This window comes from Microtus oregoni, unplaced genomic scaffold (assembly GCF_018167655.1).
Source record: "Microtus oregoni isolate MIOR12 unplaced genomic scaffold, Mior012 000003F_ref0000135, whole genome shotgun sequence".
NCBI lineage: Eukaryota > Metazoa > Chordata > Mammalia > Rodentia > Cricetidae > Microtus > Microtus oregoni.
In genome coordinates, this window is record NW_024543062.1 from 3956052 (window position 1) to 3977023 (window position 20972).

Below are 20972 nucleotides of genomic sequence, written 5' to 3' on the forward strand. Positions count from 1 at the left end.
GGGGTGTGAGGATCAGTGTGTGTGTGTAAGGGAGCACTGCGGGGTGTGAGGATCAGTGTGTGTGTGTAAGGGAGCACTGCGGGGTGTGAGGATCAGTGTGTGTGTGTGTGTGTGTAAGGGGGCACTGCAGGGTGTGAGGATCAGTGTGTGTGTGTGTGTGTGTAAGGGGGCACTGCGGGGTGTGAGGATCAGTGTGTGTGTGTGTGTAAGGGGGCACTGCGGGGTGTGAGGATCAGTGTGTGTGTGTGTGTGTAAGGGGGCACTGCGGGGTGTGAGGATCAGTGTGTGTGTGTAAGGGGGCACTGCGGGGTGTGAGGATCAGTGTGTGTGTGTGTGTAAGGGGGCACTGCGGGGTGTGAGGATCAGTGTGTGTGTGTAAGGGAGCACTGCGGGGTGTGAGGATCAGTGTGTGTGTGTGTAAGGGGGCACTGCGGGGTGTAAGGATCAGTGTGTGTGTGTAAGGGGGCACTGCGGGGTGTGAGGATCAGTGTGTGTGTGTGTGTGTGTGTGTGTAAGGGGGCACTGCGGGGTGTGAGGATCTATGTGTGTGGGTAAGGGACACTGTGTGTGTGGAAGGGATACTGGGTTGTGAGGAGCAGTGTGTGGGTAAGGGACACTGGGTGTGTAAGGAGCAGTGTGTGTGTAAGGGCACAGTGGGGTGTGAGGATCTATGTGTGTGGGTAAGGGACACTGTGTGTGTGGAAGGGATACTGGGTTGTGAGGAGCAGTGTGTGGGTAAGGGACACTGGGTGTGTAAGGAGCAGTGTGTGTGTAAGGGCACAGTGGGGTGTGAGGAGCACTGGGTATGTTAAGAGACACCGTGTGAGGAGGGTTCCATGCATGTCTCATGTTTCTGAACAAATACCAGCTTTCCTCCGTACTTAACTGGGGGTTAACTCCAGGCATCCTCACACAAGTACAAAATTTGAATTCTGTACTGTTCCAAAATACAACAATGACATGAACTCCAGTACATGATTCTGAAGCAAATGTCACAGCTGAGCGGAGGCAGCTCTGGTCTATGCCCAGCCCACTATGGCTTCCTTCCTGGTGCCATGCCTAACTATATCCCCACTTTTGGGGGCCTCCCTATGTCTAAGACTCCCCTGCACCAAGCCCCCCTATGCACCCCTCTTGCTCCCCAAGGCCAAGCCACACACAATGATGAAGGTGATTTCAATAAGACAACTCATTTCTATGTGACAACCTGTGAATGTGGACACCGCTGACACTAGCACTGGCCACTCTGGTGGACACAGCAGCATGGACGCACAGGGAAATGGCACGGACAGCACAGGATGTGCTTCCTCCCGAGCTTGCCAGGCCCAGCCTGGACACACAGCCAATCCCACCCTGCCCGAGGTCTCTGCACCCATAGGTGGGGGCTGAATGCCAAGGATCAAAGCCAGCCCCGTCCCCGGCCCAGAGCTCACCCAGAAAGGACTACTGCAAAGCCCAGTAGAAAGGATTTATTTATAGTCAACAGGTGACACAAGCCTTCCTTTAAATTCCATTTTTTTTACAGTAAATAACGCATATTTCCCTCCTTCCCATGCAAGATAGAGATGTATTAATCTACAACTCTATTTTAATTGTGAAAAAATAAAGTGTCTCCCTTTATAATCAGATTGGTAGCGTGGATATTATCTGTGGTAATGGATGGGGTTGCTCATTCCTGGACTGGTTATTTGGTTAAGTCCTAAAACATCAGGTTGAAAAATTCCTCACCCAGTAAAATACTGCAACATGGAGGACATGAAAGTCTACGGCACCTTTAAAACATCTCCAGAGCAGCGGTGTGGGGCTCATGGGGACCAGCAGAGCTGCGGCTTGAATAGACAAGCCCACAGACTACAGCAGGGGCCAAAGCCCTACAGATCACGGGACATGGCCCTGGCCAGCTGCTTGCGACCTCCAAGGAGTCTGCCCACCACAGCACATGTGCTCTGATGCTGGGAAGCTCACCATGATTGCAAAACGACTCTGTGTCCAAACAAAATTCAAACAAGAAACCCGATCTCATCCTCAGGACTCAGAATCTGCCTGGCTCACAGCAGTGGCCACCATTCCTCCAGTATGCCACGGCTGCACTGGACACAGGAGAAGGGATACCAGTCGCTGACGCCAGGCTGCCTGTCACCCTGCAGCCCTCCCCAAGGAACCAGAGACAAGGATGGCAGCGGGGTGCTGCAGCAAGGCCTGCGCTTTATTGTGGGTGATCTGAAGGAACACGGTTGGCCAGCAGGAGCTGGGCCTTGCTCTTGGTCCTGGCCATACAGCCCTCAGCCACCATACATAAATAGGGACAGACTCTGCACAGGTGGCCCCTCCAGCTGCGGAGCAGGAGCCCACTGGTAAGGGGCCTCGTGCCCAGCCTGGCACTGAATCCATCCCAGTGGTGCCGGCCATGGGCATCTCCATGCTGGCCAGGCAGCTTCAGTCCAGCTCGATGGGGCTGCTGTCATCCTGGCTCTCTTCCCCCTCCTCCTGCTCTGAGGAGCCCATGAGGCTGCTCAGCAAGTTCCCTAGAGGGAGACACCGGCCAGTGATGATTAATGCGGAAGCAGTGCTGTCCTGGAGGCCTGACCTCCCCAGGGAACCCACTACCCAGGTCACCACATTCAAGTAGGTTGCCTAGACAAGACACACCCAGCCACTTGTCAATACCCAGAAACAGTGCTGTTCTGGAAGTCCCACCTTCCCAGAGGAGCTTGATGCCCAGGTCGCCATGCTTTGCAGGAAAACAAAGCCCAGAGGCCCAGCTGGCTACAGCTCTTGGAGGTCACACTAGGAATGTTCCTGATGACTAGGGACGGGGCAAGATAAACCCCAAACCTCCACCAGCAGAGGAGTCTGGAAGCCATGAAGGAACAGCTCAAGTCCCATGACTACCAGAGAATCTGCACAGCCGGCAAACCAGAGCCTCAAGGCCACATCTGAGATACCTTACACCCACCTCCTGTGTGCGCATCTCAAACGCACAGACTCACACTGACCACGTATCTGTAACCCTAAGAGTCCTCTATCCCTGAGAGTGAGAGACCGAGTGGGTGTTCTGCAAGGATATAGATGCTCTTCTGCCTGCATTTCCCTGTGGCCCCTTGGGTACCCTGGTGGTATTTCTGGGGGAAAGGGGACTTGATGGCTCCAAAACTCTTTGGGATAGACAAGTAAATATCCTAACAACCCTGGACTGCTACTCCAAACTGAGATATGTACAAATGTTTCCGGGAATGCCAATCCCTCAGCAATGCTCAGGCCCCTGAGGCTCAGACTGGCGACAGTTGAGCCCTGCTCACACTCCACAGGCAGCAGGCTCAAGAGAGATAAACATCTACAAAAAGCTAGGAGTGTAGGCTTACACCAGGATCTCAGCACTTAGGAGTGAGTTTAAAGCTAATACGAGTTACAGGTAGTGACCTTGTCTCAAACAAGCATCAACAACAGATAGGCAGGGTGACTTGGCTTTAATCCCAGCATCCAGGAGGCTGAGATAAGATCTGAGTTCAAGGCCAGTCGGAACTATATGAGATCCTGTTTCAAAAAACAAACCATCAACAACAAACAATAAACTAGAGAAATACTGTCACAGTCTACACCAAGTCACTAGGACACAGCCTGTGCCCAGAGAGCCCACGTGGACTTGTTTATGGTCACACCCAGCTGTACTTCCTTCCACTCCACAACACAGGGTGTGTCTTCACACCACGTGCACAGAAGATCCACACTCCAGCAGATAATGGCACAGTACAGCTCGTGCCATGCACGATGACTGTAGAGTCACCTGCCAGCAGCAGAAATAGAATTCTGAACGCTGAAGTGAGATTTACTACTTAGAACATGAACACAGAAGGGGAGGAGATGCAGGTCAGTGGTAAAAAACTTGTCTCGTGTGTGCAAGACCTTCCTGAGTCTACATCCAGCACCAGAAAAAGAAAAGTGGACACTTAAAATGCCCAGAGGACCACACTACCCTGACCGGAGTTCAGACCCATCAAGCGGTGCTCAGTGGACAACCTGATGACTTCAACAATAGGTTGGAAAGGGCTGAGGGGAGGGAGCCACCTGTCCAGGACCAGACCACACAGCTCACCTAGCAAGCCTCCATAGGAGGATGTCTGCTTTGGCGGCACACCGAAGAAGAGCTGTCCAATCCTGTCGAGGTACTGCAAGAAGCAGGGCAGTAGGTCAGCAGGTGAACCCAACCACAGGACCCAGCTGGGGCTGCCCGCTCTGCTCCCTCCTCCAGGCTGCTGCCCAGGTGGGGAGCCTCAGCCAAGTGCAAGAGCCTCACCTCGTTGTACATGGGGTCTCTCCGCAGAGACGGCTGATACTGCTCGCACAGCACTGTGAACACAGCCAGCTTGCCACTGCAGTAAGAATCAAGGATGACTCCCAGTGAGACCTGTGGCTGCACAGACATACACCAGCACCCAGCACCCGCCCAGATCACTCACCCGTCCACAGCCAGCAGCAGAAACCAGATGAAATTGAGCAGGGGTTGAACGAAGGGTGGCCCATCCTCAATGGATGGGTGCTTCTGTGTGTACGTTGTAAAGACCACCAGTGCACTGTTCTTGTTTTTCAAACAGAGAAACCTGCATGCAAGAATATCTAATGAGTGAAATCCCACAGGCAGACTCGGGTTTCCACAGATGCCCACAAGTGGCCAATACAACACCAAGACCTCGCCTGACAGTAGCACCCGTGCTATCTGGATGTCTGGTGTCTCCACAGGCCTAACGGGGTGCAGAACACTTGGGAGGCCAGGGTGAGTCCTGGTGGCTGCCTCTCACAGGGTACAAAACCTTCCACACACTGGTGAAGGGATTAAGTCTCAAAAGGAAAACAGCTTTGAAGGTCAACAGAGCTAGAAGATGGGGGCGAAATGGATACTCATTCCTCAACCATGGCCTCTGCTTTCTCTACATCTGCCTGCATCTGTCAGAGGAGCACATGGTGCAGGGGGCTGAGTAGGAAACTGACCCCGATGCTGTGCTGGGCTCTAGGCAGACTTAGCCTCTGCCCAGGATGTTACCCCAGTGGTCCCAAATCCATCAAGAAAAACATGGTCCCCAGTACTTGAGTGGGGAGACAACAGCTGCAGTGCACGCCCAGAGTCAGGCTGGCGAGCTGGAGATGTTACACAGTCCCTTTGTACAAACCACAACAACTGGCCATGGCGGTGTAGGTCTGTAGTTCCAGCACTCAGAAGGCTGGAGCAGGACAACTGCTCTAGGTCTGCGATCAGCCAGGGCTTTACAGTAAGAACAAACTTGTCTCAAAAGTAAATACAGTGCTCTGGGTCCCCACAGCAGACCCTCCTGCCACCATGTGCACAACACAGCACTTTTGTGGATGACCACAGGAGAGCACTGTTCCTTGGGAAGGGGAGGGTGAGGCCTGAAGAAGCAGACAGATGGCTCAGGAGGTAAGGCGCTTGTCATCAAGAGCGATGATGAGTTCAATCCTAGGACCAATATGGTGGAGGGAGAGGACTCCAGCGAGCTCCCTCTCACATTTCCACATGCACATCACAGCATGTGTGTCCCTGCAAATCCCTTCTCTGCACACACTAAGTCAATAAATAAATCTGTAATTTAAAATACCCCGTCTGAAAAACAAGTGCAGTGCCTTCCTGATTTGGGCAGGTGGGGACAAACTGCCCTATAAGCTGTGGCCATGCCTCAATCCTCCAGGGCAAACACAAGCTGCAGACTCCTAGGCAGGGTGATTGCAGAGTCCAACTGTGGACACTGTGTTATCTGAAAAGACAGCCTTGGGCCTAAGGTTCTCCCTCCAGCACTGCAGTCTAAGGACAAGGCAGCCTACTCAGGGCTATCTCTGCTCCAGGCTGGGAGCTGCACAAAGGCCCCACAAAGTCCCCATGAGCACTTACTGTAGCACAGCCTGGGCCACGAACATGTCCACTTCACTTCTGAAGCCTCGGGCGGTGGAGTACTCAACCAGCATGTTGGCGCAGCCCTCACCGTCAGTGGAGTGCAGGAAGTGATACCGAGACTCACAGTAGTTTTGTTCTGTGAAGGGAAAGAATCTGCAGATGGGCACGTGTGAGCACGGGGTGCACAGAGCCACCCACTCCTCCCCTCCTTCCCTGGTCCAACCCATTTGCCCTGGGCACACCTGCTGCCTTTTCTAGGCCACTAACCCTGGAACAAGCTATCCGTCTGCACAGCTGCTCACGCCTGCCGGTTACCAGCTTCCTTGTGCTCAGAGACTCAACACCAAACAGCTCAACGGGCACCCAGCTTCCCTTCTCCCTGTTCTAAGTGTGTGAAACTGCTAGGTCTGCCCAACCCTTGTGTGCATGTGAGCTGGGTCCACAGCAAGTTACTTCTTCTGTAACTACTACTAACTACTCAGAGGGCCCTGGCTAAGGGAGGCTCCTTGGCACATAGTGAAGCACATCAGTGTCTGCTATGTTAAACCCTAAGACCTAACAGCAGAGAATGCTGGGAATCCTGAGTAAGATCAAGGAGGAACCTGGGGATTCCTTCTGCTCATAGAGCCTTAACAACAGAAAGGAGGAAAGGAGCCTCTCAACACCAACAACTGGGGTCCCCCAGCCCATAACCCACCCACAAAGGCCTTTTCTGCCTAGGACTTTTGGGTGTCTGAGAGCAAGAGAGCAAGCAGTAATTAACGTAGACCCTCATTCCCAGCCTGCTCCTGTCTAGCAAACACCCGCGGGGCAGGGCACTCTGGGAAGTGAATAGTAGACTAGCCTGGGCAACTTAGTCTTGAAGCAAGTATTTGGGAGCCCCCAACCCCCTTCCCCAGGTAGCCATGATCCCTGGGATAGCTGTGGCCTGGGCTCAGTACCTCACCCATTCCCAGGGGACACAGCCCCTACAACCTCTCTCAGACGTTGCTGCTGAGTGGATCTGAGAATCCCTGCTGGCAGCTCCATTGTGCAGACTGTTTCCAGACCATGTATCAGGCATGTACTGTGTGAAGGCCTGGGCCACAGGTGACAGGCAGCTTGCTCTCAGCCGGAGGACAGAACAGCCCTCAGAAGAAGGCAGCACTCTGAGGCACACAGTAGGCACACATGGCACCTGCACTCCTGAGCTCTGGGAGGCTTTCTCTGAGTTTCCCTGAAGATCCTGATCTTTCAGTCTCCAGAGTCCTGACTGTCCTCTGGAGTGAAGGCAGAGTGCAGTGCCCAGGAGGGAGGGAGGAGGAGACACCATAAGCCCATAGGACGTATGGAAGTCTGTCCCAGCACAGTTGCTATGGGGGGGGGGTGCCTCTGGGTGGACAGCTGCTGGACTCTAAGAACTGGGTCAGGTACACCCTCTCTGATTGCCATGGCTGTAGCCAGAGGGGGCGCAGCAGCAAGTCTTGCTCACAGAACTAGTCTATACTCAACTTTGGATGACATACCTCTGGCTCAGACCTCTGCGATGCCTGATGCACAAAGGAGGGTGTGTGCCACAGGTCACTGTGTACTTCTAAATACGCCTCTTTTCACCCAAGCTCCATTAGGCCCAGCCCACTCATTAGGAGGGCTGTAGCAAGAATGCCACCCTCACAGGGTACAGCTCCACACTGTTTCCCAGGAATGCCACTGGGTAGGAGCTGTTCAGGTTCCAGCAGACATTCACCAAGCATGTGTCTTGTGCCCAAGCCAACTCAAGAGCCAAGACCAGGTACAACTGCAATCCACTCCATGGAAAATAATCTAACCAAAGCTCACCCCAAACTGAGATAAACATTAAGAGAACTACAGAGCAGGGAGTTACCAAAGGGATGGGATGTGGATGCTCACTGAGGAAGGAGGAGTGGGAGGTTGTGGGAAGGAGTGTGTGATGTGACTGACCAGGTTAGAGAATCAGGACAGAGATTGGAAAGGAAGCAGCACCACTCCCCAGGGGTCCCTTATGAGCTGTGGAGGGTCCATCCAGAGTCAGTCTACTACCAAAGCAGAAATACTGGACTAGCTGGTTCAAAGACAGGCTGATGTGCTTTCCCCATGGCCTCTCCCAGCTTATCAGCAGGCAAGTACACAGAGGATTCGGCTGCTGGCTGAAGGTAGGGATCCCATGCCTACCTTTCCAAAGCGTTAGGGCCAGCAGCTGGTGGAGCCGAGGATGGCCCAGCTTCCCAGACCCTCCACTGGACCACTTCAGGGCTCTGGACACAAAAGCTACTCGCTCAGGGGAGTTTGGATCCATCAAACTGAACACTTTAGCCAGATTTTCTGCAAATGACACAATCGGACCCTTACCAAAGGCACATGTGAGGTGTCCCACATCAACAAAAATCTAGCACTCTGTGAAGAGGCTAGCGAGTACTGTATTTTTAAGACTAGCCTGGGATACAAGAGTTAGACCCTGTCTCAGCCCTCCTCAACTACCCTCTCCCATTATATAACTTCAACAAAAGTCCAAAAGCCATTAGAGTGCTGCTGGGTGTCCCACATGCACTGTAGGTCTGGGGCCTCCTCTGGTTGGCTTGCCCACTGCCCTTCTGACTACGTTGATGTGGGTTGGCCATGCTTGGAAGCAGTTCTGTGGTAGCAGAGGACCAGCAGGAAGGCCACAGGGCAGTTTACAGGAAGGGCTCTAGCAGCCACATGCTGGCTCAGTGGGATTAGCTGCCAACAGGTCTGTAGTGTGTACACCATGGGCTCAGCTGGGCATGGTCAGTGTGATCACCCCATGACAAAATCAGTCCTGGAGTGCAGAGACCAACCCCCTCCCCCCACACCAAGTGGGACTAGAACCAGTGAAGAGACTCTGGAGAAGATCAGTCACAGAAGCCCGTGTTGACAGGCTACTGCACACTCAACACGCAGTGTGGAGTCCTCACCCAATAACTCATCAGCTACGTCCACCTCTGCCTTCTCCAGGGATTCAAGGACCAGCATGGACAAATCAGCCGCACTGTTCTGCTGCAGAACAATCAACATACAAGACCACAGTTAGCAACAGGGTCCCCTAGTCCTTTAGAAGAGTTGAGGTAAAGCAGAGGGCTGCAGGCTCTGCAGATGGCAACCTGCAAACACACAGCTAGGGATACTGCCTTGCCAATGAGCAATACAGCTGGGTCATTGGCAACTGGCAACCAGAACCAAGCCTAGAGCTCCAGTCACAAAGGTCCTACAGCAACGGGAGACTAGGACCCTATGCCATTGGTGGTCAGAGCCCAGGACAGTTTGATACACCCCACCCTCACCCCCAGGCCTTTCCCCATGGTGGCAGCACTTACCTGGCCATGACTAAAGAAGAGCAATGCTCCTGAGTACATGAGCTCCCGGGCCTCTGCATGTTTGCTTTGGGACATGTATCTGCAAAGAGGGAAGAAGAAAAACCCAGCCATGCACCATACAGATGCCTACAAGGGGTGCTTGCATTGTGTTCTATGTGCCAGCTAGCTCTGCCTGAGGTTGCTACAAATGCCAAGGTAAAACTTAACAGAATACTGCTTCTGAGTATGCTGGGTGCTGTAGTACCGCCCTGGCCAGCTACTCTGAACAGCAGATATAGGGAAGGGTCTGAGGATACAGGCCCTATTAGCAATACACCCACCTGAACATGCAGGGTACCCTCCACCCCAGGTCCAACAAATAACCCAGGGAGAAGCCAGAGCAGACTAAGATGTAACTTCCATGATGGGACAGGGAAGATGGGCACTGTCTACCTTAAAAGAGAAGGACTGATTTGCATGTAGAAGACAATTGAGGATAGATCCCTGAAGAGAACGACAATACAGCAACTCTACCAACTTCAGTCGTCACCCTCCACACAACCTGTGTACAGGCCCAGGTGTGGACGCCCTCATCCTTATACTCAGCAGGTGTGATGAGTGTCCCACCATCACCCAAGAACACAGCCAAGGCCACATGGACAAATCTAGAGTTTAAGATGACTATACAAAAGCATTAATAGTACAGGCAACACTCAAATCAAGTCTGGGGGTATGATGTGACATCACCAGAATGGATGTCTCTTAGGGGTGTATCCAACCTCCAGATACCCTCGGTGAGGCACAGGTACCCAAAAGCTGCAGTGACAGTAAAGCCAGCATATGAAAGGCAACACTGTTAAGATGGAAGTCACCTGTCACTGACCACCCTTGGGCCTTGTTAGCACCCTTGGGCCTTGTTAGCAGTGGCCCCATAGAGTTACCAGGCATTTTGGGGTCCCATCACTAGCCCGGCAGGTAACTTTACTGCTGTGTAGTAAATTCCTTCCAAATTGCAGTAATCCCTCCTGGAGGGAGCTCCTTAGCCCTAGAGAAGTAAACATACATGGCGTAGTCAGGCCCTGAAACTTAACAAACTTCACATAGCCTCTCCCTAAGGCTTTATGAACAGTAACAATTGGTGGGGAGAATGGACCCACCCACAAGCTGAAAGCTGTGCAGGGAACTCCAATGATGCAGCTATCTTTGAGTCATCCATTGTTCTGTAAGCCCTATGAGCTCAAAGGCTTAGTAAGCCGGCTGTGGGTTCAATCATTTCTTTGGTCTGCTGGCAGTGAATAGATATTTGTTCACGTCTCTGCAGGAAGGGTCACACCACACAACTGGTGACCTGTGTAAGAATGGACTATCTATGAGGCAATCCATTGTTTTCCTTTCTCCGTGTGGGATGGAATGGAGTACTCCTTCTTGGAGTGGTGGGTGTATGCTCCAGGCCACGGGTGACAAGACATGCAACCAAGGCCAAGCTCTCTGAAAGGAGAGCATTCCTAGGCAGAATCAACAGGTGGCCATCTTCTTGTACTTGGTATTGGATGTCATGGGCATGTTACCCAAGCCACTGATGGACTAGAGACTTTACCTCAGTCCTTGAATGTAGCACATAAGGTAACAAGTTGCACTATCAGGCACATAGCCTTTGCTGTGGGAAAAGACACATGATGTTTCCCATCACATTATCCCCTGGCAGGAAAAGTAGAGAAAGGTTAGGATGAGAGTGAGACCCAAAAACTTGACTGAAAAGAAACTAAGATTGGGGAGGAAGAGAACATGGTAGAAATTACAGAAGAGACCTCACAAGTCCAACCTTTAAAAGGGAAAAGTTCATGATTCAACAAGCAGACAAGCCAAGATGTAGGGCCCATGGGTCTACCCCTGCTCCCGGGGTTCATCTTGAGGACAGTTTCTGGTCAGCCAGCTACAACATTCTGTTTGTTCCTGTGCTCCCTCTGCCTGGCCTGGTGATTAGCTGTAGGGCATTGTTTACTCCATCTTGGGTGTGGCAATTTCCTGGGAATTCCTTGTGCTGCAGCTAGGTATTTAAGGATTTTCCCCCCAAGGTTGAATCTCCTTTCGAATGACCCAGGTCATTCAATCTCCAGGACCTTGCCAGGCTCACGTCTGGTACAGTGGCGCGTGAACTGTACCGAGAGGGTAACGCAGAATCAGGTGATACACCAAGAAACTACAAGGGAGCACTTGGCATCTGAACTGTTTGATGGGGAAAGACTTAAAAACACATAGTCAAAGGGCCTGTCACATCCACTGCTGCAGAACACAGCGAGCAATGGGATCAATCTGAATGAACTGCAAGCATAGAAAATAGGTAAAATAATTATGTGCCTCTCCTTGAGACAAAGATCGCACAAACTTAGGTGACAGGAGAGAAATCAGCCCTGGTGAACTGGCTTCTAAAGCTTCGAGGGCTGCCTGGTTATTGCTGGCTGAGGTCCCCGTGAATATCAGGGAATGAAAGAGAGCAGAGGAAAAACAGGCATCACTAATGACACTGCACACGAGAGAAATACTGCCCAATGCTCAGTTCACTAAGTCAGAAGTTCACAGAAGAATCAAGACCAAGGTTGACTGAGCAGGGACCATGGACTGGGATGGGCTTTGCTAGCCCCATGGTGAGATGTGATCTTCATGACGTAGGAGAAGCTCTAGCAGATCTGAAAGACTGACATGTAAACCAGATTCAGAAAACAGCAAAGGGGAGAGCAGCGATGATAGAAAAAGAAAGGAAGAAAGAAAAGGGTGTGCCTAGGCCACTCACTGGCAAATGTGGCAAGATCTGTTAAATTGGGATTGCTGAAAAAGAAAAAACAAACAAAAACATTAACAGAGTCAAGTGCTGTGCTCATGAGCTTCTCAGAGGCTTTAAAACCTGAGCAACAATCCACAAACATCATTGCAAAAACAGTACAGTAACAGGGTGGGCAGTTACTGCCCCAGCACACAGCACACTGGGATAAAGACTGCTCAGACTGGGGCTCCTTTCAGCAGTAGTGGTCTGGAAGTAACTTAGGGTGCCTGTCAGAACTGAGGAACCAGGTCCAGAGGTAAGCCAGGAGTTCCTACCTCTCTTGGGCCTGAACCAAGGCAAGCAGTAAGCCTGCCCAGCAGAAACCAGGAACAAAGACGCATAGCAGTCCTGGGGCAGCAACAACCCAGGGTGACATTAATGGTTCATGGAAAAATGCCTGTGGCTTCTGGAAGCCAGATAGGGTGCTGTCCCCCAACCATGGTACTGGACTATTGATTGTCTCCAACATTTCTCTTGTGACACAACAACTTCCCTGCTGGTTCAGGCTTGCTACTAACTCTTTTTAGGATCCTCGTAGCTGCTCAAGACCAAGGACACTTACTTGGAACGGGTAACTGTGAACCTCCAGAATGCTAACCCTCTAAGTATCTCGCGGATGTGTAAAAGCATGTAGAATAGGAGATAGAGAGATTAAGGAGCTTAAACAAAGACGGCCTGACTGGATGAGAAAGGCACTCTCAGAAACAGTACGGGTGTTGGGTGAAAACTGCACTGCCAGGTGTGAACTGCCTCTGTTAAATTGTTGGCCAGGGAGACCCCACAAACAATAAAGGTTACATGTTAGAACCTACTGTTAAAGATACCACATGCTTTGGCTGCAGGACATGTAAGTTCCCTCCCCACTCACAGACTTTTGTAGTGCCAGCAGGCACTGAGGCTGGTAGGGGATAACTGTTACTGACTATCTGAAAGGTTATGGACCCTTCAGACTACGGTACCAACATGCCAGGGAAGATGGGCAAAAGTCCATAGCCAACAAGGCCACAGGTCCCGAGGGAAGACTAACTGCTATTGCTTTGTTAAGTGGGTAGACTGTGCAGGTCAAATTAAACATTTGTATTTTCCTCACCGATTACTGCAGCTGCCCCTCAACTGGTCACGGAGGGAAGTTTCTTTTTTGCAGTGGGGGTGTAGTTTAGAGCCTCATAACAGATCAAGTTTCTCAGACGGACTGTTGTGGCACAGCGGCACAACATTCAAGCACAAATGAAGGAAAATCACCCCAAGCCTCAGCAAGCACTGCTGAAGAGGGGGATCAGAAAGACTCTTACTCAGGAAGTAAAGAAGCATCACAAGTCTCAAAAATCTGCAATTTCCAAGATGCACAAGGCGGCAGAAACAGTAACAACCACTAGATAAATAAGATATATTCATCAGCTAAGCGGCCTGCAGATCCAGCTAGAAATCCAGGGATACACTCACTGCCCATACTGGGGTGGTCTTTCCAATGCTGCTGCTGCCTTTGGGTCATCCCTGTTCCTTAGTATCCCCTCATTCACACTCTTGTAACCCTAATAAACTCACTAGTTCACTAATCTAGACTTGAAAAAATGTCTGTTGGTGCCCTACTGAGTGAAGAGATGCTTGTTCAAATGCTGTGCTCATAGACAAACAATCTCATGTTGCTATCAGCATCAACAGAGACTACACAGGTACTGTTTTTCATGAGTCACTGGTTTAGGGTGGCTTATGCAGGACACCAGACTCCTGAGTCCTTCTGTCTAAGGCTTATCAAGAGAAACACTCACTGAGACCAAAGGAAGTGTCCTTCAATAACACACCAAATTCCTGAGATCTGAATCTCCCACTGACCATGTCCTACCTTACTGGAATTACCTGCTGCCAAGTCAAGGGAAGATTATAAAGATAAAAGTCCCAGGCAACAATTAAAACAAATTTCTCATCACAAAATTCCTGGAGTGGGGTGGGGGTGTGTGTTGGGTGTTCCTCCTGGGTGACTATGCAGACTGGGTGCCCCAAGGCCATGGGACAGATGAGGGTAGTCAGCTTTCCTTGGCACTCAGCTTCAGGCACATGGCAGGCCCTGTGTGACACTCAAAATCACCCTCTACATACAGAGGTAGCTTTGCGCAGCAGGGAACAAGCTCTGCCGGCCCCAAGGAGACTCACAGAAACCATCTAACCCACAAAAGAAGGTCTGTGCCAGGACTCCAGCTGATTCTGCTCTTACAGGCTGGGCACACTGAGTTACGAGTCACCCCAGCATGGGGTGTATGTGTGTCTGTGTCTAAGGACAGAGCTCAGCAGAGTGCTTGCTTGGCATGCATGGAGGTCCAAGTTGCATTTCCAGCACTGCAAAAACTGGGTATGGCTGTACATACCATGTATCATGGCACTCAGGAGGTAGAGGCAGGAAGAGCAGAAGTTCAAGACTATCTTTGGTTACGAGTTAGAGGCTAGCCTTACTACACGATTCATGTAGGATTGGCTAAAGAGAAGAAACTAGAGCAGGACAGAAGCTGGCCCATGAGCTAGGGAAATGGCTCAATGAGCCAACTGCATGCTAAGCAAGTGTGAAGACCCGAGTTCATGTCTCCAGCACCTACATAAAATCCATACATGGGGGCTAAAGAAATGGCTTGGATTTAAGAGCACTGGCTGCTTTTCCAGAGGACCTGGGTTTGATCTCCAGCATCAAATGTCAGCTCAGAGCCACCTGTAACTCCAATTCCAGGGACCTCACACCCTTTTCTGGCCTCTGTGGGCACCAGGCACACATGTGGTACAAACATTCATTCAGACAAAACACCCATACACAAAATAAATACACACACATATACATATGTATACACACACATACATACACCAGACATACACACCACCACTACCACAACCAACAAAAACCCTGGTGTGGCTATGTGTACTTGTAACTTCAGTGCTGGGGTTGCTCCATGTCAGTCCAGCTGCAATAGTGAGTGCTAGGTTCAATGACAGACTCTGTCTCAAAGAAAAATGTTGAAAGCAACTGATGAAGTAACCCCAAAGTGGACCTTTGGCCTTCAAATGTTCAGGCACACAAACACACACCTAACAACACAAAAGGAGGGATAATGTGCTCATCTAACATGCTCACCCGCACACACGTACATGCCTTGGTGGCCTCAGACCCAGGGGTGTGGTGTGCATAACACGCGCTGGAGGGTTTCTTATTAAACATTTTTTTATGTGACTTTGACAAATACGGTTATGGGCTATAAGAATTCAAAAAGGTCCCAGAAAAGCCTGTTGAGGAGCACTTTCCTCTCAGATTCCATCCTGCAAGGAAGCTAGTTCCTTAACACACAGGATGCCAAAAGGAGGTGAAACAACGGGATCATCTCAGGGAGATGAAACTTCCCAACCTACAGGAAGCTCCTCAAACTCAGGAAGAAAACAACTCCATAGCTTCAGGAAGACTAACACCCGCTGGCTTTACTGGGCCCAAGAACCACAAGCTGCAAGGAGTGCTGAAACTCTTGGACAAGCCCAGCTGCTTGAAAGCTGCCTGTGAGGCTCAGACCAACTGACCTGGAAAGGGAATTCTCCAACCTGGTGAGCTGGCTACAGGCTGTGCAGTGTGCTCCATATTTCCAGCTTTTGTCAACGGTCACCCATGCTGGGGTGAGCTTTGGTGATTCAGCTGTCTTTGCATCATTTCTGCTCCTGTAAGTAACCCGTCACCCATATTCATGTAGGCAACCCTCATACAGCTCTTTGCTTCACCAAGTTGGACTTTGGTGGTATCTGTACTTTTGTCTGTCATTCCCTATCTGTGATGTTCATGTCTCCCCAGGAATACTATTACACTACCACTTTGTAGGACAGGAAGTAGGAAATCGTGGGGGACTGGGCAGGCTGAAAGTAAAAAGCCTCCTCACCCACACAAAGCAACCAACACTGGGGCCCTGGAGGATGCATGGTGGTACTATCACACCAGGAAAGCCAAATAGCTTCCAACTTTCTGAGATACCAACAACCAGGCCTGCAAAGCTCATTCCTCCTCCTGGGGGACACATCTGGAGAGACAAGGTAGCCTGCCACAACAGGACCATGGCTAGGTCAAGGGGCACTGAGGTCTCCGAAGCCAAATTTCTGTAGGCTGTTTGGCTCTTCATCTCCCACAAAGGCTATGAGTGGTGAGGTTAAAATGGGGTTGTGACACATTCAAAGGACAGAATATGCTATACATGTGGATCAGACTCAGAATACTTTGTTGAGAGAACTACAAAGCCACAGAGATGGAGAGCCTCTCAACCACTGCTCAGAACCAAAAACCAAGTAAAAATAACTGCGCTGAATAACAAACAAGCTGCCTGGGAATACTAGCAGGAGAGGGAATCAGGGGTCATGGCCATGGGCATCTTCAGCATCACCATCTTCAAGCTTTCAAAGTAAAATATTAAAGCAAATACTCACTTTAAATACTAAAACCAGGACTGGTGAGATGGCTTAGCTTAGCAGGTAAGTGTGGCTGCCACCAAGACTGACCCTCAAGGGGACAGTTGACTCCTGCAAGGTGTCCTGACATATTAACATGTGTTTGCAATGACACAAAGATTTATAAACCAGTGACTTTGAGCAGTATGTCGTCTCTGGTAGTCCTACCCCATGGAGCGACCCTGAGCCTATGTGGAGCAGCACAAGAACCCCTGGGTCCCCAGTTTTCCTCATACTCAAGTGGTTCAGGGAAGCTGAGGCCCAGTTAAGTTGTTTGTTTTTTTAAAGATTTATTTATTATGTATACAACATCCTGCCTCCATGTATGCCTACACACCAGAAGAGGGCACCAGATCTCATTACAGATGGTTGTGAGCCACCATGAGGTTGCTGGGAATTGAACTCAGGACCTCTGGAAGAACAGCAGTCAGTGCTCTTAACCACTGAGCCATCTCTCCAGCCCCCCCAGTTAAGTTCTGTAACGAGTACTGGGCCCCATTGGAATGCTGTGTCTCTGGACCACTACCCTCCAGTCCAAGCTCTTGATGGCTGGTTCCTTGTAAGCTGATAGCATCTGGCCTCAATCAATGAAGAGGCAGAACTTGCCCATCATCATCCCTAGTTCACCTTGACCAAGGGAACTCTTTCTGGTCGCATAACACAAAATTAACAAGAATGTTTTCAGTCACAGTGGGTGGGGCTGGTTCAAAACAAAAACAAGTTTATTCTGGAAGATCCATTTTTGTTGATTAATCAAAAAATGGTACCAGGTGGTGGTGGCCCACAACTTTTCTTTTGTTAGGTAAACTGGTATCGTGCCTACATGTATGTCTGTGTAAGGGTGTCAGATCCCCTGTAACTGAGATCCACTGGAAGGGCAGCCACCACTCTACACCACTGAGTCATCTCTCCAGGCCTTTAATCCCAGCACTTGGGAGGCAGAGGCAGGCAGACCTCTGAGTTCTGAGTTCTAGGCAATCCTGGTCTACAGAGCAAGTTAGTTCCTGGACAATCAAAAAGCCTGTCTTCAAAAACCAAAAAAAAAAAAAAAAAAAAAAAAAAAAAAAGGTAAGACACCAGGATGTATTCCCAATGTTTCAGAAGTATAGCAGTGATTGGCCTGCTCCATACAGGAACTCCTGCAATCCAGAGCTGTGTCTGTTCCTTTGTTCTCAAGAACTCCTTGGGCCAGTTGCCTGATCCTGGCCAGTGACACAGCTCAACTCAGAGGAAAATAACCATTCAGCTAGCCTGATGACATAGGCCTGTCATCCCAGCTACTTAAGAAGCTGAGCCTGGAGGATCAAGAAGTCTAGGCCTGCTTGGGCTACAGAGTTGAAGGCACACTGCCTCAAAATTCTAAGTTAAAAAAGGCTGTAGTGTATCTCAAAGGTAGAGCCCTTGCCTAACATGAGAGATGTCCTGGGTTCCATCCCCAGCAGCACAAAAAACATTAAAAACTAAAACCAGTTAGTGTATCAATCATTAGGTAGTCACTTCTACGTGTAAAAATTTTTTCCCCCTGAGACAGGGTTTCTCTGTATAATAGCCTTGACTATTTTGTAGACCAGGTAGACCAGGCTGGCCTAGAATTCAGACCCACCCACCTCTTCTGTGATTAAATGCATGGGCACGGTGCCTGGTGCCTGGCTATAGATTTTTAACTAAATGATAAAGGAAGTACCTTTCCAATATAATTAGAGTTAAAAAAAAAAAAGACACTCTGGACACTGCGATGAAACCAGATATAGCCAGACTGGTTTGTATTTATAGCATCAGGTTTAGTACACAGAAAATTCCCCAACAAGGCTGCCCTGTAGATAACCGGCAATTAGAGCGAAGACTGTATCTTTGTTAAGCTGACAGTCGGTGACTAAAGTCCCTGCTCCTAATCCAGGCCACCCAGCAGATAAATCAAATGGCAAGTCTTTGAAACTAAGGATGCCAGGGCTCACCCCTCACCTGCCAAGGTACTGGACGGAGCAGTGTTATGGAAGGAAATACTGCGGGGCTGGTCTCTTTGATGGCTTGGAAACTCCCACATGTGGCCTTGATCACAAGTCCTTTACCAGGCTCACTCTGGGCACGTGGGGACAAAGTGGGAACTGTCCTCAAACGTAAACAAGCATGAGCACTAATAAGAGTCTTCAGCCCCGCACAGGGCTTCAAAGCAGTGAGGCCACTGTGGAAGGTGTCGCACGCTGTCACGGCAGCTTCATCCAGCCCATAGAAAACACCATGCCAGGATCAAGCTGGAGGGGGATGACTGTGGGGGTTGTCCCACAGTGCACGGGGAGCCTAGGTGACAGGGACGTAGCTGGCAAAATGTGCAATTGGCATTGTACCGCTATGCAGACACAATAATGAGCACTTTCCACTCCTTTTACTGTAGACCTAAAACTAGCCTAAAACAAACAAAGCCGAGTGAAACAAAAAGTAGGTCTGAGGGGCGCAGAGGCTAAACCCACACCACGAACACGGCACAGGAATGTTGCGATCTCGCAGTCAGGAATGAAGGTCGAAGAGGGGATTGTCAGCAGGCAGAAGCACTGGGGCAGGAACCTGGAATCAACCCTGCAGATGGCCTCGGGCTGGCCCACGATGTCTGCCTATGACCACACTTAAGCCGGTTGTGCCACTCCAGTCACTGGCCACAGACAGGAGGACAAGGAGAAACTACTCTGAGGACAGGACCTGATTACCGACGGGAGGCTCCACACAAGGGGAGGCCAGGCAAGAAAGAGGGTGGGCTAGGAAGAAGGAATGGCGGGAAGAGAGGCCTATAAGGAGGGAGGAGGCCTAAGAGAGAGTAGAGAGGCCCGGGGAAGGGGAAGCCAGAGAAGTTGGAGGGGGAAGGACACCTGGAAAGGGGAAGGAAAGATGGGGAAAGGACAGCGCAACGAGGAAGGTAGGGACCCTGAGAAGCGAGGCCGAGAGAGGAGGAGGGGGAAGCCAGGTAGGGAAGAGGAGGCCCTGCCGAGTAGTCCAAGCCCGCCGCCCCCGCTCCGACCCGCGACAGGCAGCCTCGCGAGCCAATGAGGATGCGGGGCGCCACAGACCAGCCAATGAGCAGCAGCGGAGGCGGGGCCTCGGCGCCAAGCCACCGCCCGCGCCCACCTGAAGAAGAGGGTCCGGTACATCTGGTGCGCCTCGTAATAGTCACCCTTCTCGACGCTGGCACGCAGCTTGCCCTCCACGCGCTGGACGCCACCGCGGTTGCGGGCGCCGTTGCGGGCACCCTCCTGCTCTGCCATCGCCGCCGCCGCCGCCGCCATGGGCCGGCGCTCCGCGCAGAGCTGACGCTGTCGCAGGCGCGGTCGGCGGCGCCTCCCGGCTTCCGTCCCTGCGGCCACCGCACGCCCTCTACGGTGGCCGCGAGGAGCCTCGTGAGGGCGGGCGCACCGTGGTCCGCACGTGATCATGGGCGGAGCCTCGGACTCTGGCGGGATCCTCCAGTGTCACACGAGGCCACACCCCCCGGCGGGTCTGCAAAGGACCTTGCTAGCATGGGCGGGGAAGAAGCGGACGGGGTGTGGTCCGCGAGCTAAAAAGCATCCCGGAAAAAAAGTGCTAGTATTCACGCGAGAGCGGGCGGGACCAAGGTCTTGGACGGGGCTACACTCCAGTCGTGTGGGGTGTGTATGTGTGCGGTCACTGTATAATGTTACCAGCCGCGTAGGCTGCGCACGTAAACTGGGCCAAAGGACGCCGCAATGCGCCCCTGAAATTGCCCTGAGCACGTGGACACATTTTAGGACATTTGACCTGCTTTAAACCTACCTGCCCGGGAAGGTATTGGCACACGCCTTTAATCCCAGCACTTGGGAGGCAGAGGCAGAGGTAGGCGGATCTCTCTTGAGGTCGAGGCCAGCCTGGTCTACAGGCACCAAAGCTACAGAGAAACCCTGTCTCGAGAAAAAAAAAAAAAAAAAAAACCTGCACGGGAGTGCACCTCCTAGCAGCAGTCATTCTGAGTGACATCAGGAACTGGGCAGTATGATCAGGCTAGACCAAGAGAGTCCAAGAAGACCTAGTCCTAATTGGTTGAAGCAGGTCACTGCAGGGAAGGGGAGGCCTAGGCATGATGAACTGGGAGGATGGGTGTTGGACACGGTGAGTGTCATCATCTGACAGCATCCTTTAAGACTCAGGTTATAGATTACACAGAACCTTAAAAAAATGATTTTGCGTGCTGGAGATCAAATTCAGGACCTCCACTCTTGCTTAGTCACTGAGCTACAATTTACCTTGAAATCGGGTCTCTAAAGTTTCTCAAGTTGGCCCTTAACTCCTGCCTCAACTTCCTTACTATCATGATTCTATGCCAGTTGGACGGGCATTTTATGCAAACACTCCTGTGTATTCTGGAAGCATGGCAACAGATTAACAAGTCCATGCTTACTCTTCTGTGATGGCAGATTATGCTCAGTGGGCACAACCACGTAAGAACCACATGGGCACAGCAATACACTTGCTAGGT

At 51.0% G+C, this 20972-nt stretch overlaps 1 protein-coding gene across 1 annotated transcript; it reads right to left on the minus strand.

Annotated features, from left to right (window-relative positions):
* Positions 1-1454: 1454 nt before the first annotated feature.
* Positions 1455-19850, minus strand: Get4 (guided entry of tail-anchored proteins factor 4). The gene is made up of 9 exons (XM_041649066.1): positions 19610-19850; positions 9235-9313; positions 8836-8917; positions 8075-8224; positions 5900-6038; positions 4458-4598; positions 4295-4370; positions 4094-4166; positions 1455-2525 (listed from the first exon to the last, which is right to left on the minus strand). Exons 1-9 carry the CDS (start codon positions 19765-19767, stop codon positions 2437-2439), a joined length of 987 nt encoding a protein of 328 aa, XP_041505000.1. The 5' UTR covers positions 19768-19850; the 3' UTR covers positions 1455-2436.
* Positions 19851-20972: the final 1122 nt, after the last annotated feature.

Excerpts from the sequence above, each read along its gene's own strand:
- Get4 (XM_041649066.1), bottom strand. The coding sequence starts at position 19,767 with ATGGCGGCGGCGGCGGCGGCGATGGCAGAGCAGGAGGGTGCCCGCAAC. Across the intron at positions 8,918-9,234 it reads TCTTCTTTAGTCATGGCCAG|CAGAACAGTGCGGCTGATTT; the intron begins GTAAGTGCTGCC and ends ATTGTTCTGCAG. Across the intron at positions 2,526-4,093 it reads CTCCTATGGAGGCTTGCTAG|GGAACTTGCTGAGCAGCCTC; the intron begins GTGAGCTGTGTG and ends GTCTCCCTCTAG.